At 44.8% G+C, this 18,764-nt stretch overlaps 1 protein-coding gene across 3 annotated transcripts in view; it reads left to right on the forward strand.

Moving 5' to 3' along the window:
• Nucleotides 1-1,126: 1,126 nt before the first annotated feature.
• The window catches only part of HS6ST2 (heparan sulfate 6-O-sulfotransferase 2), a 272,381-nt gene continuing 254,743 nt past the window's right edge, over nt 1,127-18,764 (forward strand). The window contains exons 1-2 of one of the 3 annotated variants that reach the window (XM_032474508.1): nt 1,127-1,660; nt 2,513-3,031. In XM_032474508.1, coding sequence (XP_032330399.1) covers nt 1,233-1,660; nt 2,513-3,031 — 947 coding nt within the window. In that variant the 5' untranslated portion in view covers nt 1,127-1,232. The remainder of the gene's footprint in view (nt 1,661-2,512; nt 3,032-18,764) is intronic. The other 2 variants (XM_032474510.1, XM_032474509.1) reach the window with 2 other exon arrangements.

The raw sequence follows: 18,764 nt of genomic DNA on the forward strand, positions 1-18,764 counted from the left end.
TCTAGGGCACATGGAAGTTCAACTAGGACTGGGGAAGTCTGGAGGGAGATAAGGGCAAGGGGCACAGCTGTGAAATCGCCGGAGAAGGGCCGCTGCCTTAATTGGCCCAAGACTCAGCCGGCACATCAGAGCTTAGAGCAGCAGGTAAACACAGCCTCACATTTGGAGTTGTCCAAAGGCCATCCTCACAGTGATCCAGATGGTGAAAAAGGAGGAATTCATCCCACTTTACAGAAAACGAAACTGCTGTTTCAATGCACAGAGAGGACAGAAGAGGGATGGAGCAGAGCTCAGCGAGGGACGAAATGTTCTGAGGGAGACACTGGGAGGGACTTGATCCCACCCCAGGACTCAGCTCGCTGGCCCCCAAGCCCCCAACATTGCTGTTCTGAAACACTGCTGCCACCCCCTGCCCCTTACACAGCGATGGGACTGGACAGAGTGGGCACTCATTCACGGAAATACCAGCTGCCAATATACAGCGAGCTCCACCCAATCAATCGGATGGGAACAGTCTGAGTCCTAAGTCCTGAGGACCCTGTCGTAAAGGGACATTCCTTCTTTCTTTGCTAATTCCTGGCCCTGCAGCTGGAAAGAATCTTTCGGGCAATGGAGCTCGAGGATGGCCTGCACCTATTTATTAGGAGAGGGCTGTTAGGAAATGGATGGCTTCCTGGGTTCAAGCCCTGAGGCTCTGCTGTGTGACCTTGGGCACATCACTTCCCCTCTCTGGGCCCCAGTTTCCTGATCACATCACCTTGGGTTAAATGGCCCCAATCTAATGTAGTATTTAGTCATGTACCTTTCCTTTAATAAACCTTATTTGAGTGAAGTCTTCCTGTAGGTACCGGGGATTGAGCAAGAAGAGAGAAGTGAGGGCCATTCTCTGTTCTAAAGAAGCTCATACGCCCATTCTGTAACGTTTTTTGGTCATGCTTTTCCTTCATGCTGACTTACCTTTTCAGAAAATGCCCCCGCTTCCGTTGGAGAATGGAAATTGGCAAGGAGAGAGGGAAAAGGTCCAATTTGCGCCTTTGCTATTTTAGGGGAGGTTGAAATTACAAGCCAAAGTGGAGTGATGCGCTCACTGGAGTGACCTCCGTTCCCCCAACACAGGAGACAACTCAGGTCCTCTGCTTGTGAAGTGGTTTGAGCTCTTAGGCGTGAGGCATTATTACATAAATTCAAGCTCACTCCTGATCCTTAGTACCCTGAGTTGCCTGAAGGGGGGAATGGCACTGCCTGCGTGTGCAGCCCGGGCGCTCGGGCCGCCGTTGCAACCGGAGCGAGGAGCGCCCGCCCGCACCACCTGTCCCCGCCGGCATTCCAGAGTAGAGGCCGAATTGGCAGCAAGCCGGCCCGGATCAGTCGCCGCCTCAGTCCGCGCGGGCCCTCCTAGGGGTGTGTCTCGCGGATTCAACTCCCAGACGCTCCTGGACGAGCCCCTAAAGGCTTCTTCCTCTCTGGCGGGAGCCGCGCGCGCCCCTCTCTTCGCGCTGCTGCCCCGAGGCCGCCGCAGGCGGATGCACGACTTCAGGAGACGCTGGGACCTGGGCTCCCTCTGCCGGGCCCTGCTCACCCGGGGCCTGGCCGCCCTGGGCCACTCGCTGAAGCACGTGCTCGGCGCTATCTTCTCCAAGATTTTCGGCCCCCTAGCCAGGTACGTTTTAGGCGAAAGCGGGACTCGCGCTCCCAAGCCGGGGCGCGCGGGACCCGTGCGGGGAGGGAAGGCAGCCGCGCGGGGAGGAAAAGGCGCAAAGTTCCAGCTGGCCCGTGGCAGGCGGGCTCGGCGGGGGGGGGGGGGGCAGAGGCGCGCAGCGTTTGGCCACGCTGCGGCTCCCTCCGCGCGGTTCCGGGAGCACCGAGAGCGCAGCGTCGCCGCTGGCGAGCCGGGCTGCCAGCAGACTTCTTCCCTCAGGGGAACTCCGAACGCCCGGCTCCGAGCTCTGTCGAGGCAGCCCTCAAGGTGGGCAACCGGGTGCCGGCAAGAGGAGGGCTTCGGGGCGCACGGGGAGGGAGCCCGAGAGTCGGGCAGGCGAGGAGGCGGCTGCGTGCGCGCCGAGGGGACTGGGGGCAGACACGCCGGGGACAGTCCGGTGGGCGAAGCAGGATGGGAATGGGAGCCACGGAGCCACCGAGAGTGGAACGAGACGCGCGGGGGCTCAGACCCGGGGCGTAAGCTGGGGAGTGGGGCAGCCAGGACAGGCGAGGTCCCACGGGTACGAAACCCCGCGAAGCGGCTCCGGAGAGCTCCAGCGCGGGGAGAGGGCAGGCGGCCAGCGGGAAGGAGTCGGGGGGAGGGGGGTGTGTGTGCGGCAGAAGCCACAGCGCTGAGCCTGCCGGGAAGGAAGGAAGCGGAGAAGGGCGCCGCCGCCGCCGCGGTGGAGTACTCGGTGCCGAGGGGAGGGGGAAAGGGGCGCAACGGCGGCGCCAGGGCGAGGGGGCGGTGCGGGCGCACGGCGAGCGCGGGCTGAGCTGCGGGATTGACGTAAGGAGCTTGGGTTTCCCCCAGCGTCGGGAACATGGATGAGAAATCCAACAAGCTGCTGCTGGCTTTGGTGATGCTCTTCCTCTTTGCCGTGATCGTCCTCCAATACGTGTGCCCCGGCACAGAATGCCAGCTCCTCCGCCTGCAGGCGTTCAGCTCCCCGATGCCAGACCCGTACCGCTCGGAGGATGAGAGCTCCGCCAGGTTCGTGCCCCGTTACAATTTCAGCCGCGGCGACCTCCTGCGCAAGGTAGACTTCGACATCAAGGGCGATGACCTGATCGTGTTCCTGCACATCCAGAAGACCGGAGGCACCACTTTTGGCCGCCACCTGGTGCGCAACATCCAGCTGGAGCAACCGTGCGAATGCCGCGTGGGTCAGAAGAAATGCACTTGCCACCGGCCGGGTAAGCGGGAGACCTGGCTCTTCTCCAGGTTCTCCACAGGCTGGAGCTGCGGACTGCACGCCGACTGGACCGAGCTCACCAGCTGCGTGCCCGCCGTGGTGGACGGCAAGCGCGACGCCAGGCTGAGACCGTCCAGGTAAGTGCGCACCCGCGGCGGAGCAGGGCCCGGGAGCGCGGGAGCGGACGCGGGCCGGGCCGGGCGGAGGGCCAGGAGGCGCGGCGGCCGCTACCGGCACCCGGGGGGACACCTCGGCGCCCCTACAGTGGCGCCCAGGCTGGGCAGGCGCCGGGCGCCCTGGCGCGCGCGCTCCCGGTGCTGTGGCGGCCGCAGGAAGCTGTGGGTTCCGACCCGGGACGGCTCGACTGTCTGCCTGCCTGCAGGTTGGCCTGCTTGGCGGCTGGGAGTGCGCGCGGGGGGAAGCGGCCGGGAGGCCCGGAACGAGCGCCCCCCGGCCGCCGCCGGGACAAGGTACCGCACGCAGGCTCCACACTGGAGCGCCGGAAAGAACCGCGCTCGGCGTGTAGCGTCCCCGAGACCCTCCAGCCCTCTCCTTTTCTCCGCGCTCAGGTTCCCAAGCCTCCATCGCTCTCTCTTCTTTCCCGCTCCCGCATTCTCCACCTTTCCTCCTTCCTCTCGCTTCCTCTGTTTGCCTTTCTCTCTTTCTCGTGCTCGCGATCTTGTCAGCTCCTGGCCGCTCGCTCTGCCTCCGTTTTCCTCTCACTTTGCTTCTCCTTTCTCTTTCACCTTTTGGTTTCTTTCTCTCCCTTCCTGACTTTCGTCGCCTTTTTCCTCCTTTCTCTCCACTGGCCCTGCTCTCCCTGGGAGAATGAGTATCTCTCTGCGGCTGTTTGTGGACACCCAGAGAGAACTCTCGATACCAGCTTGCACCCCTCACTCCAGTTTGCTCCCGGGGCATCCGCGGCGCTTTGCGAGCGCGAGGGGGCACCCCGCGGGCCGAAAGGCGCTGCCCGGGATCCCAGTGGGTTTCTGTCTTGAGAAGCCGCTCCAGATTTACAAACTCTGGGCCCCGGAACAGGGCACCGCCAGCCCACTTGCTGGGAACCCAGAGCTGATGCGGAAAGAGCTGTTTTATGAAGAGCCTTTATAGCCAGTTGCTTTTGAAGCTAGGGCATTTCCTCCCATCCAACTGCAGCGCCGGGCTGATGGAAGTCATGGAGCACCATAAAAGAGGAGGGGTAGGAAGGGCTCTTTGGGTTGCAGTTGCCCCAGTCAGGGCTCCCGTTTTGCCACTCTCCCTAAAACAAATCTGGGCTGCGGCAGGGAGTCCAGGGAACGGACAGAGTGAGTCTGGTTGACATGGCCGTGCTCTCTGCCTTCCCGTGGAGGTGACCACAGGGGTCCTCGAGGCTGCTACTGTTGCAACAGCGTCTGCCTACTGGACAGGCTCCCAACTTCTTCCTCTGCCTTCCCAACCCCTCATGGTGAGGGGTTCTCTGTGCCCTGGAACATGGCGACGTCTTGTTGGTGCCTCTTGGAATGCAACAGCCAGTGCAGTTTCTTCTGTCCAGCTGCAGGCGAACAGGGCCCTCTGACTTTCTGGTCACCACTAAGATTTAGAGGAAACCTCATTCCCTACTCACTTTTCCATCCCTCAGTTTACAGTGTTCTTTTTGAATTCTGGAATCTGGGGAGAATCTGTTGAACTTTCATTTCCCTTCCAGCTTTAACCATTTGTTTGTTTTACCCCCATCTTAAGAGAACCTTGGCCCTAGGAAGGTTGCTGCCTCAATGCATTGTGAGAATTGTGTAAGGCATTGTCACCACAAGATGCTGGTATTTAAGAAGTTCCCAAACAAGTTGGCAATATTGAAAATAATCCCTCTTGCCGGTGGAGCCTGTAGGTGTAGGGAGGGGTGGTGATATAAAAAGCTCCTGAGGGTAAAAGTAGAATTCCACAGCCGTGACTGTGGCAGAGGAGTGAAAATGAGGTCTTGGCCACTATGGGATCCTAGCCTTGTCTGGAGTTCCACAGGGCACGTGTGCCTTTTAAAATCTTTTTGGACATATAGGGCAGGGTGTAACATGGTCTGTAGACACCCATTATTAATGTGGTCTGGATTATGTATTTGGTGGCCACTGTCCTCTGGTGGAATCTTTCGGAAATTTGCCATGAGATAACCAGGACCCCTCAAGGAGTGGGTTCAGCCTCTGGGACTGTCCCTAGCTAAAGCAAACTTATTTGAAATGAAACAAGATTTTCTTGGTCATCAAAAGGGTGATACCACAGTGCCATCTAGTCTAATCAAAGAAGAACCACTTTTTAAAGAGTCAGAGTGACTGGATCTTACAGTATTCACAAAAAAGAAATAAAATTTGCTAGAGAAACACATGGCTACCCCAGAGGCACCTTTTTTATTTCATTAATTCCTACCCACCTCCGGAAAGCTTCATCTTGAAGAGTAGTGCTAGCTTGAGGGTTCCAGAATTTCCCAGGATATTGACAAATCCCTGCTTACAGGACCAGTTCTGGGAATTCTGATCATCTGTACGATGAAAGCTATGGATACGTGTGTGACCACGAGAGAGCGAGTGTGTGGGTGTGTATGAGAGTGTGGGGGTGAGTGTATTGAACATTCAGAGCCAGAGGCAGCTGCGCCGGTGGTGATGCATGAGGGCGAAGAGCTGGTCTCAGGAGATGGGGAAGTCAGCCGTGGGGAGTTCCCGTGGAGAGCAGCCTTCCATGCCAGCTGCTGGGCTCCGGGCTCCGCCGGGCTGAGGGGAACAGCAGCTCTGTTTGTTTGGCCTGGGAGTTCCGACACCTGGGCCTTAGTTCCTGGCCAGCCATGAACCAGCTGTGCGACCTTGGACCAAAGCCTGCCCAAGCCTTGTACGTGTGGAGAGTGCCTTCCAGTTTCCTAGGGGCTGTCACATCCCTTATCTCTGGTATTTCTCTGTGAACTTGCACTCTCTGTAGGAAGAGGGCAGAGCGGCCCTCAGTCTCCCCATTTATCAGATGAGAGTGAGGCCTAAAGGGGTTGAAGGACTTTCTCAAGGTCACAGAGCTCTTGAGTGGCGCAGCAGAAATCTTCCCCCGGTCCTGGCTGATTCCACAGTCCTTGCTCAGTTGCGACTTGATGAACAAGGGTTTTTGTGAAAACACAGCGAGGTGTTTCATATGAGTCATTTACCACAAAGTGAACACTCTGAATGTTAAGTGGTGTTGTTATCACCGACATCATCGCCATTTCCAGTCATTTTACACATGTGAATTGGGATGAGTGATTGGACTAGGGTGGCCACACCTCCTAGGAGAGAAGGATATTTCTCCCTCCCTGAGGCTTCATGCTGACAGGAGAAGGTCTCTTGGCCGGATGGCAGAGGGGCCTCTCATTGCCGTGTGGGAAATCGCTGCAGAGCTGAGCAGGCGGGGAGGATGCTAGGGGCCTAGTGAATGAACGTCACTAGGAGCCCTCAGCGGGGACAGGGGCCACCTTCTGACTCACAGCCATCCATCCACATTAGGTGGGGGCATGAGAGGCCATCGTGGCTGCCAGCCAAGACCCGAATCCTGCTCCCAGGGCTACATTTGAGATGCTTCCCTGCCTCAGCGGAGGGTGAAGTGCTTGGGTGATATATAACTGCTGAGCGGAAACGGCTGCCGTCACGTTGCCTGGAGAGGACAAAGAGAGAGTGCTGGGCTGGCAAAAGGCACAAGTTGTTTATTAAGAGTAGTATTTCTTTAAAAAAAAAACCCTAGAAATTGCATGTCATACATCTGGCTGCCCATATGTTGTTTTGGGTCAGAGAAGGGTCCTGCTCATTCTGGAATTTCTAAGACCCTTTTTGAAAATGTAGCAAAACATTGTTGCTGACCAGTACTTAAAACTCCCAAATTCTGCAGGCTTCTCTCGGGCCAAATTCCGTCTGTTTGTAGCCAACTCTCGTGCAACATTGGGTGGGTGGGAGGAATTCAGAATCCAGCACAAAGAAACTGGCATGAGCCTCATTCTTCTTCCCCAGGTACCGGGAGGGGGCTGGGGGCAGGGGCAGATTAGGTTCTGTGACTCTTCAAGTCACAGAATCTCATCATCATATTCATGCTGCATCCCAGACTTTTAGCATCTCTCCATTTCCAGGCAGTCACACGGAGGTGTAATTAATTGTCATCTAAAATCCTCTAGGTTATCCTGACAGGAAAGGACTAAAAGGCATTTATATGGAGAATAGCTTTCTTTCTTTCTCTTTTTTGCTTTTGTCATTTTTAATACTTGCAATAAAGGCTTCCTTTTACTTCCTTTTCTTTTTAAAAAGGTGGCTCTATTTTGAAAGAACCATGTCTTAGTAAGAACTCCACAGTGCACGTGCCTGCTCATGCCTCACGTGCGCATGCTCCCACTCCTTCCCCTCGGGATTGTGCCATGAAGCAGGATGACAGGCTTGTGGTTCAGGGCGAGGAGGCAGCAAGTGAATGGACCAATACAGGCAGCAATGCTGTCCTTCTGGTCCCTCAGGCCGTAGGCCACTGGGCTCTCACAGGGGTAGCTTCACTTAGCCAAGGATACTAAGAGGATACTGAGAGCCATTATACCCTCCCACATATTTCGCAGGAGAAGGGGAGAAACTCACCATAATAACATTTGTAGAACCCCAGAGGTACTAGTTAGTATCTTTGCACAATGGAAAACACGTTGCTGGAGTCCCAAGGAAGCTCAAAGTTCTCAAGGTAGTACAAAAAGGTATTCAGAATTAGATTTTCTTAATAGTAGTTTTAGATTAGTGCTGTTATGTGGCAATAAGAATGTTCCAGCTTGTCTTGTATAGATATCTATCGTCAACTTAAGTAACATGAAATGACATTAAAGAATAGTCATCTCTTCCATCTGTCATTCATTATACAAAATTTTGTGAAACTGCACATTATATTCCAGGGAAGACACGTCATCTTTGCTCTCATAGAGCTTCCAGTAGAACAGGATAATTTGGCATTTTAGGTATTTAATAAAGAAGATGGATTTTGTTTGAAAATGGCTTGAATATCAATAATGTCTTTAAAATGTCATACCTTTACCAGTATATATTTTAGAAAGAAAGAAAAGTCCATCTGTTTATGTAACAGTTTAGGTCTAATCAGCAAACCTTGTGGAGTAAGTATTATGACTTCTGCTAGCAGCAGGGGGAGATTAGAGCCCAGACAAAGCCAAGAAAGCCAAGGTCACCATCTTCAGCCTCAAGTCCATTCAGATTAGATGGTAAAGCGCACAACTGTGGACTATTCTCAGGTTGGGGTGGGGAGGAACTTGTGATTTGGGGCAAGTCCATTCCCCTTGTAAAATGGGAGATTCATAAGATGCTTTCTAAGGCCCTTTCCTTTGTGAAGTATGAGGAACAGACCAGAAAAAGGAGAGATCTGTTCAGAGAGGCTTCTGAGAGTAGGTGGCTTGTATTTAGAAGAAAGGAGACATTGTGGGTGGGCGTGGCATCCTGAGACCAAGTCCCCTCACCTAGCCAGGACTGGCCAGACCCGAGAAGGTTCCTGCTTGGGGAAAGGTTAGGGACCCTCACTGTAGAGGTCCTGGAACGGCAGTGAGGAAGTTGAACCCCAGTGAGGATGAGAAGCTCTTTCCCGGCAGGAATGTAAAAACGTAAAAGTAAATGAAGGCTGGAGTCCAGTTAAAGATACCTCCGTGATTTCCAGTCTGCGATCAAGGTGGTACCCTTGACAAAATGGAGAGGTTGAGAAGCGGATGTAGTTTGGGCTGGGAGCTTACTAAGAGTTGTGACTGGTTTAAGTTGCCTGCACTTCTAGTGGGCAAGGCTTGTAAGGCAGTGAGAACTGGGTCTCAGAGCAGGTGAGCGCTTAGTTGTGTATGTGGGAGTCTGTGAACCCAGTTAATCTGAATTCACAGTTGGCATTGTTATTTAAATGATAGCTGCCATTCACACATGGGACTCTGAGCCAAGGAAAAGGCTGTTTGAATAGAGGAAAAGATCAACAGTTATGATTACATAAAAATGAGAAATGTTCATCTGTCCAAAAATATCCAAAATGAAAAGGCATATGACAAACTGATGAAAATATGCACAACAAATAAAACAGACAAAAAGGCTGACATCCTTCCTGTATAAAGAACTCCTACGAATTGATCAGAAAAACAAAGGATATGGCCAGACAATTTGCAACATGGGGACGACAGAGCTAGTTTACAGACGTGGAAAAGCTGTGTAGTCTCACTGGTACTAAAGAAATGCAAATTTAAATAATTATATTTAGGAAAACCTTTTTGCTTCTCAAATTAACCCTGATTAACAACAACAACAACAACAACAACAACAACAACAACAACAACAACAACAACAGCTCAGTATACATCACCACCACCATCCAGCAATAAAAGGTAGCAGTCAGTACTGAAGAGGGTGTGGTAAACCCCATCATTCTCATACATTGTTGGTGGAAATGTAAAATCGAATGATTCTTTTGGAAATAAAATAGATAATTTAAACAGAGAACATTGAAAAGATTTATTTTTTTGACCCATGATTTCTTTTCCGGGATTTTACTGAAAAACAATCCTTTATATGTATTTTTCACTTACTCGTTTATTTATTCACTTATTCGTAAATATTTACGGAGTATCTCCTATCACTGTGCTATGTGCTGGAGGCACAGTGAAGAACCAGGTAGATGTGGTCCCTGCCTTCATGGAATGGGAAAGACAGACATAAAACAAATAATTACTTACAATAGTGAGAAGTGCCATGGGGGACAAGTATAGGGTGATGTGAGCATGGTATCCTAGGAGCTACCTGGAGTTATCTGTAAAAGTTATCCCCACATATAGGAGAATGGTTCAAGAAATCTCAGTACATCCACTGGAACAATTATTTCAAAACCATTTAAATGTCCTTTTTAGAGTTTGGAAAATTGGTAGTGATTTAATGCTAAGAGAAAAAGAGATAGACAGTGATGAACCCAGTGGACCCAGTATGATGGTATGACTACGATTATGAGAGCGAGACGGGCAAATCATCTTTTAATCCTTCTCAAATCTAAGCATAAAAGACAAAGAATGGAAGAAAAACATCAAGATATCAATTAGTGATTTCTTTTCTTCCTCTGTTTCTCTAAAGGATTTTAATTTCCTCTATGAGTATGCACTACTTTTATAATAAAAGTAAATATTAATGGTTTTTAAAATGATGCTTTATTATGCCTGTGATAAATTACACCCATCTGCTTTTTGGTTCCTAAAGATGATGGCTGGTTATTTCATTAGCCTCTTGATATTCTGGGAGTCCCTAATGAGGAAAGCAGCCTCAGCTAAGTAAACTCTCAGTCTGAAAGGCAGAGGTGGTAAGTCAGGCATCGGCTGTTGATTTTGCTGATGATTGGCTGTTATCATATTCCAAGGAATCCATGGAGCTCTTATACCAGAACACTATAGAGATATTTGAGTGGATTGCTATTGCTTGTTCTCTGTTTAAAAATTAAATGGAACAAGAAATTAGTAACGGTACACAGTTGGAAATACAAGGCTTACTCTGCTTGGCCAGAGCCACCCAAGATAGCCTGGATTTTGAATGTTCATGATGTCAGAGCTAATGGTCTGGTTAAAAGAGTGAAGTTTGGGGTTTGAACAAGGGCTGTAGTTCTAAGCATCCATCACTGAGAGCTTAGATGAGTTTGTACATGTGTTGCCCTCATCTAGGAGAGAAGGGGAGTCCGTTCTGCTGGAGCATCATCCTCCTAGAGCAGTTTGACTTCACAAGAGCATCGCCGCCGGTTAACTGTAAATTCAGTGGAGTAGAACACTTCACTCCTTAGCTGCTCTGGATACCTGAGGGGCCACTAAGTACAATGAGGTTCAGAATCTTATTCTTGAAACTCTGCTGGAACTACATTCTAGGCACAAGTTATTTTGACAGTGTAAAGAATGTGCTTCACAGTTGGAAAGCTAATACCAACATTCTGTGACAAATAAGATGAGATATTTACTCACCGAGTTAGAAACAAAGGATATAGGTGGGAATGTTCCCTCTTCCATCAAAGCATAATGAAGACTCCAATCAATGGTCTATGTCTTCTAATACAGTGCCACTGTAGGCTTAGAGAAGTATTTGTCTCAACTTTAGTCAAATATTTATTGGCAAAAGAGCTTTTCTAGTTTCTAGGTATTGGACTTTGCAGATTATTCAATTGGTTTTAGTACATCCCATTTCTTATTTCTGCCATTTTGCCTCTAAGAACAGTGTGGAAGACTTTGACACATTTCAGAGCATTAAACTAAATAAATCTGTCTTGCACATTCCACTGTGCTTTTTCTGGAATATTATAAATATTCAAATATAGGCACACATGCAAATTCAAAATAAAATTCAATACATGCATTTTTGGCATAAATTCCATATTTATAACTTAGCAATAGTTTTGAACTTGTTATCCTATGATATAAATGTATCAAATATGAGCTCATGGGAATTACCAATAAATATATTTTTTCTAATTAAACTGTGGGTTCTTTTTTAGTCACAAGTTAAGCTTCAGTTCTGGGACATATTATAAGAGAATAATTTGCACTTCATTTACTCTGAATTGTCAAGAATCGTGTTCTTTCCCGATATAAATGTCTGCAAAAAGGACTTCTTATTCAGTTTGATTGCTTTTTGAATTTTACTAGTAGAGATGCCCTAGTGAGCCTAAGAGAATTGGTTTGTTTCTTGTGAAGAGTTTAGTTCTAGTGAATCACTTCCATTCACTTTACTGAAGGAATACAGAGCAGTTGAAATGTGCAATACATTGATTTACATCAAATGAATTAGGCTTGTGTGCACTGTTCCTTGCAGTAATTGACTTTTTTCCCATAACTGTACTAATAAAGACAAACCTTCAGTATAGTATCAGCTCAGATTCACTCATGGAGATCACTGAATTTTTTGCTAACTTCCTACAAGAGAGTGAATGCAAGCAAAGAGTGTTCAGAAATTGACTAGAGTGGCCAGGTTACAGCCAGGAAACATGAAGGTACTTTTAAAGGGCTCTTTGATCTTGGCAGCCAACTCCTCAATTGTTACAGTAAATAGAAGTTGACTTAAACTCACCAGTTGAAAGACATAGATTATCACAATGGATGAAAATACAAAATCCAGCTATATGCTGTTGTATTTAAGAGACAAAACTAAAACATTAGGACCCAGGTAGAATTGGAATAGATATACTGTGTAAATACTAACCAGGAAGCGATGTAGCTAAACTGACTAAGGCAAAATCTTTTGGGGGGACAAACAGGATCATTGATAAAATGTTCAGTTCTTCACATAACAATACTAAACCTGTATGCCTTTAATACAGTAGTTTTGAAATATAAAGCAAAAACTGACAGAGCAATAAGGAGAAATTGTAAAATCTACTAACCTCTTTCAGAAATTGATAGATGAAATGTATAAAAATCAGTAAGGATACAGAGGATTTGAATGACATGGTTAACAAGCTCAGTGTAAGAGACGCACATCCAATTAGAATACATATTCTTCTCAAGCACATATGGAGCATTTTTGAAAATAGACCATATACTAAGCCATAAAGTTGGACTAGAAAAACTTCAGTGAATAAATATCTTACAGACCATTCTGCCTGACTGTGCAGTGCTTAGTCATTGGATATGACCAATCAGGAAGGATCAGGCCATATCTGAATTCATGAGAAGAAGCTTAGTAGGTTGATATATTTGGAAGTATTCTGACCACATCAAGCTTCTTAATTCACATGCAAGAGTGAAGAACTCCATGTTAGCATCTACATAATGTACATCAAAGATTCAACACCTAGCATGTAATATGTGTTTAAAAATTATGGCTGTAATTATTACTTACGTTTTGTTGTCATTACCCATGTGGGGAACCTTTGCAACTTAAGAGGACTATAAAAATCTTTGCATTTGGCAAATTATGTAGCAGTAATGGGAGAACTTGTCTTTTGTGAAAATAAAAATCTCCATTACATATAAAATACTCAGATACATTTCTCCAAGTTTCATTTGGGTGAACATTCATAAGGCCCTTTCCCACAAACATACAGATATCCAACAAGCCCACAAAAATATACCAAATCAAACTTCAGAAAGATCATATCTAAGCTATATATATGCACACACATACATACACAGTATTTCTAACCTCTACATTACACATGTTATCTGTACTGGAGTTTGCAAACCACAGGTCATATCTTGTCTCTATTTTTGTAGATAAAGTTTTATTGGGACACAACCAAAGAAAAAGTGAACAACTCCAAGACTTAGACAAAAAGAAGTGCTGTAAAGTGATGGTTTGACCTGTGTTGCTTGGCCGGACTTTCTGTGAAGACGTATTAGTGTTTTGACGTACCTACCTATGCCAAGGGCATGACGTATATTTTTCTCATTTAATCCGCAAAACAACCCTCTGAGATAGATGTTTAAAAAACCCACTTAAAGATGAGAAAACAGAGAATTGGATGAGATAAATAATCTGCCCAAATTTACACAACCAATCAGTATTGGAGTTGGCATTTAAAACCAACTGGGCCACCTGGCCTGTCTGACATGTTTTAATGTCCACTAAATTCTCAGACAAATCTCCAAAAGCCTTTCCCTCTATTTTATTTTTTATTTTTTAAATTGAAGTATAGCTGATTTACAATGTGTTAGTTCCTCGTGTTCAGGATAGTGATTTAGTTATACATATATATGTAGATATATATTGTTTTTCATTACAGTTCATTGTAAGATATTGAATATAATTCCGTGTGCTATACAGTAGGACCTTGTTGTTTATCTATTTTATATATAGTGTGTAGCTGCTAGTCCTAGACTTGTAATTTATCTCTCCCCCTACTTTCCCCTTTGATAACCATAAATTTGTTTTCTTTATCTGTGAGTTTGTTTCTGTTTTGTAAATAAGTTCATTTGTATCATTTTTTTAGGTTCCACACATAAGTGATAACATATGATATTTGTCCTTCTCTGTCTGACTTACTTCACTTAGTATGATAATCTCCAGGTCCATCCATGTTGCTGCAAATGACATTATTTCATTCTTTTTTTATAGCTGAGTAGTATTCCATTGTATAAATATACCATATTTTCTTTATCCATTCATCTGTCGATGGGCGTTTAGGTTGCTTCCATGTCTTGGCTACTGTAAATAGTGCTGTTGTGAACACTGGGGTGCATGCATCTTTTCAAATTAGAGTTTTCTCTGGATATATGACCAAGAATGGTATTGCTGGATCACATGGTAACTATTTTTAGTTTTTTAAGGACTTCCGTACTATCCTCCATAGTAAAAGCCTTTACCCTCCTTTTTGGCTCTATGCCTATGCAGGTTAAGTGGAATGGAGACCTGAAGTGACTGTCTGGAGATACCAGAATCCAACCTGTTAGCTGATTTTTTAAAAGCACCTTTTAAAAAGTTTAATAAAACTCACTCTTTAAAAGTGAATTATGCAGCTCTTCTCCTCTCTGAAACAAGGATTTAGATACACAAGATACTGCAAATGCTTTCAGCAATGTTTTACATGAAAGAATTATGTTTTAGGGGAAATAAAAATAGAAGTAATTATGGTAGAGGAAAAGAGTCAGTTTTTTTGGTTTGTTTGTTTTTTTCAGGTAGGGAAAGTGAAGACCGAAGACCTTGACTGTATTTTAATTTATGCCCCATGTGAACTCAAAATATGGCTCATACACTTCACAAGATTTGTAAGAAGCCAAAGCATCTTATTCCTTCTGGAATTTTGGCAATTGCCTCTTTAGCAATGTCCGTTGCACTGCTCTGACCATGGCCTGTTTCTATAAATGACGATTTTTTAAATTTTATTATTCTTTTTTCTGCACTTGGTCTGTGTAGACACAGCCTTTGGAGGTCGTGTGAATGAATTCATCCAGGGCAGCTCATAGAATCTTGGATTATGAGGAGCCAGTGAAATAAAGATACTTTCTCTCAAATTCAAGTGCGGGGTCCCAGAGAAAATGAATCCTGAAGCCTGCCCTTATCCCAGGAGCTCATCATGAAGATAATAAAAACGTATTTTATTCCGGAAATAACCAAGTGAGGGGAGCAAATTCCCGTAAAGGGGACTATTCTCTCTCCTTTGGAAGAGGCAACTTTAGAAAAGAGCCATTAAAGAGAGTGTGCAGATTAGCGTGGGTTTACCAGTCTGGCAGACTTGGTGGGGTCAGCAAAGAAATGAGGTCGAAGGCATGGAAGGATGGTAAAATGACTCCCAGTACAGAGGAGAGTTTGACCTCGGGATGATGGCCACCTCAGCAGATGCGTCATGACTGAGACTTTGCTACGTAGAAGACTGAAAAACTGTTTAAGCCTATTTGTCATATATACTAGAGGCAAACATATTTATCATTTTTGTGATTGGTTTTGCTGAAAGTGGTATAGTATGTTCTACCAGTGTCATAGGCCAACTAGAACTCATTAAAGCAGTGCTGAAGGGAGGCATACTGGGGTGAATGATGCGTAGTAGGCTGCTTATGAAGAATTACTTCAATAAAAATTCTAATGAACACGTAGAAATGATTTTATGCATAAACACACTATAGGATTAACAAAGATAATTAGACTAAGATGAGAACAGGGAGCTGAAGAAAGGTATTTAAAAATATTTTGCATTATTGGACAAAATGGTCTGTGTCTATTTCTCCTTTTAGATAAGGATTCTTGCTTAGCATCTACGGTATTCTCAATTTGTTCCTTGTGACTTGGAAGCAAAGCAAGAGAAAAAAAGATAACACTTTAGCATTAGTATAGCATTTTACAATCTTCTGGCAGCTTTTGTATTTATCGCCATATGGGTGTACATTAAATCTGCATCTTACTCTCATTTCTGTGTTTATGAAGTTATAGAGATGTACACATGCGCACACAAAATAATTAAGCAAGTGATATGTGTTTGACAATGTTTGGTGACTTAATGCCAATTAGAGAGTTAAAAAAAACCTCTTGCTTTTCTAATCCAATTGCTTGCGTGCTTTTAGGTTTGTGCACTTAAGGACGGAATCCATTTAAAGTGCCACAATTTGCATACATGCGGCTTTGAGTGAGACTTCTATTTATTCCAGATGGCCTTGAAAAATTATTATTGAGGGGCTTAGAGGCCTAGATGTCACAAGATCCATTGGGATGAGACTAGACTCACACTTTTTGGTTTCCAGCAGTTTCTTCTGTCCAGGAGGGGGTATAGTTTTGATTTGGGGGGAGCTGAAGGTATGTATGTGGCTTGGCTAGACTGCTAAGTATAGCCAAATGAGCTCAGCTCAGCCCTCAATGAGGGAGTCCTGTGTTGCAGACACCTTGCCTAATCCTGTTGTAGGAAAGTGGCTCATCATTTTCCAGAGTTTAGCAGAAAGCTATGTTGGGGGCTTACATACAGGATTTGTACACATGGAAGTTAGCAGTTACATTGACAGTCTCTCCCCTTTGAAAACACGTGGTTGGATTGGAAGGAGCAAGATTGTGATGCTCTCCGTTGACTGTCATGTTTGTTTTGCTTTTAAACCATAGTGATGTCACCGATATTCATTGTAGGAAGGTTATGGTACTAGTATCAAGAGACTGGGTGTGGACTCTCAGGCTGTGACCTTTGGCTGGGAATATCTTCTCTAGTGAATGTCACGGAGGTCAGATTTCCATGCCGATGGCAAACAAGCCAGGGACCACAAACATCCTGCTCTTCTTGTTTGCTGGGGTCTGGCTCCGGGATGGAGCTCTTTCTGGTTAATGGAAAGGAGCTCTTGTATGCAGTGAGCCTGCTAAGGTGGAGGTACCAGAAAGCCCAAAGTGCCAGAAAGCCGGAAGACTGCGCAGCTGTATCATTTGGCTTTTGGTTACATACCTTGGTGGTCTCTGAATTTAGCCTAGCACAAGAAACCTGCATGAAGAAAACAAATATTCTCCCAGAACTTCAAGTGGGTAGAAATAGTCAAGAAATAGTGGGAGTTTTGATTATAATGTCAGAAGCTAAAGTTGGGTCTGAGAAAGAGAAATACCACTGGGAAAAAAGGTAAACTCTTGCCACAATTAAATGGCAGATTGCCTCTGAGTGACCCTGACCTTGCCCTCCTAGGTATAGCTTTGGGGACAGTGTATCCACATCTGCTTCAGGGTCCTTGAGGGAGGCAATGGCCTTGTGCAAACCGGCAGCTTTAATATTGAGCACCTTAGGTCTTGGGGTCACTGGTGGCTTTCAGTTTGGAATTCTGGGGCACCGTGGTTCTGCTGGATTAGGAGTGAGAGCTAGTTTGGGGTGTCTCCTATGATTCAGCATAATTCATTCGAGATTCATCCAAGCTGTTGCTTGTAACAATAGTTCATTCTTTTTTATTGCTGGAGAGTAATGGTGTTGAGCATCATTTCTTGTCCTTACTGCCCATTTGAATGTCTTTGATTCAGATCTTTTGCCATTTTTAATTGCATTATTTATTTTCTTTTTTAGTATTGTGTTCTATATATATTCTGGGTACAAGTCCCTTGTTGCATTTATGCTTTGCAAATACTTTTCTCTCATTCACTTTCTTCATGATGTTCATTGAGGCACAAAAGTTTTAAATTTTCATAAAATCCAATTTAACTGTTTTTTCTTTTATCTCTTATGAATGCTTTGCCTAACCCAAGATCTCAAAGAGTTACTCCTCTATCTTCTAAGAGTTTTATAGTTTTATCTCTTACTTTAAGGTCCATGATCTATTTTGAGTTATTTTTGTATATATTGTAAGAAAGGGGTCCAACTTCACTCTTTCCTGTGTGGATATCAGTTGTCCCGGAATCATTTGTTGAAAAGATTTTTTTTCTTTATTGAACTGCTTTGGTACTTTTGTTGAAAATCAACTGACCGTAAATGTATGCATTTATTTCTAGATTCTTAATTCTATTTTTTAATCCATATAGCTATCTTAATGAAACACCAAATAGTCTCTGACTACTGTTGCTTTGTAGTTAGTTTTAAAAACAGGAAGTGTGAAGCCTTCAGATTTTTTCTTCTCTCTTTAGAATTTTTTGGCTACTCTGGGTACTTTGAATTTCAGTATGAATTTTAAAGTTAGCTTATCTGCAAAGAAGCCAACTGGAATTTTTTTAGAAATTGTGTTGAATCTATAGATCTGTTTGGGGGAACATTACCATTTAAGTTTTTAAATCCATGAATATGGACTGTCTTTCCATTTGTTTGGATTTTCTTTAATTTCACTCAATGTTTTGCAGTTTTTAGATTATAAGTTTTATACTATTTAAAAAATTTATTTGTAAGTATTTTACTCTTTCTGATGATGTTGTACATGTAATTGTTTTCTTAATTTCATTTTTGGCTTGTTCTTTGCTACTGTATAGAAAGACAGTTGATTTTTTAAATATTGATCTTCTATGCTGCAACTTTGCTGAACTTATTTTAAAAAATTCTAATAGTTTTTTAGTGTATTTGTTAAGATTTTTTTATACAAGATTATGTCATCTGCATGATACTCTATATAGAGAACACTAAACACTCCACACAAAAACTGTTAGAACTAATAAATGAATTCAGCAAAGTAGCAGGATACAAGATTAATATACAGAAATCTGTTGCATTCTTTACACTAAAAATTAAATATCAGAAAGAGAAAGTAAAAAAAAAATCCTGTTTAAAGTTGTGTCAAAAAATAAAATACCTAGAAATAAACTTAACAAACGAAGTGAAAGATCTATATGCCGATAACTATAAAACATTGATAAAGGAAATTGAAGATTATTGAAAGAAATAGAAAGATATTCCATGCTTTTGGATTGGAAGACTTAATATTGTTAAAACGGCCATACTACACAAAGCAATCTACACATTTAATGTGAGCCCTATCAAATTACCCACGACATCGTTCACAGAACTAGA

The sequence above is a fragment of the Camelus ferus genome, chromosome X (assembly GCF_009834535.1).
Source record: "Camelus ferus isolate YT-003-E chromosome X, BCGSAC_Cfer_1.0, whole genome shotgun sequence".
Lineage (NCBI taxonomy): Eukaryota > Metazoa > Chordata > Mammalia > Artiodactyla > Camelidae > Camelus > Camelus ferus.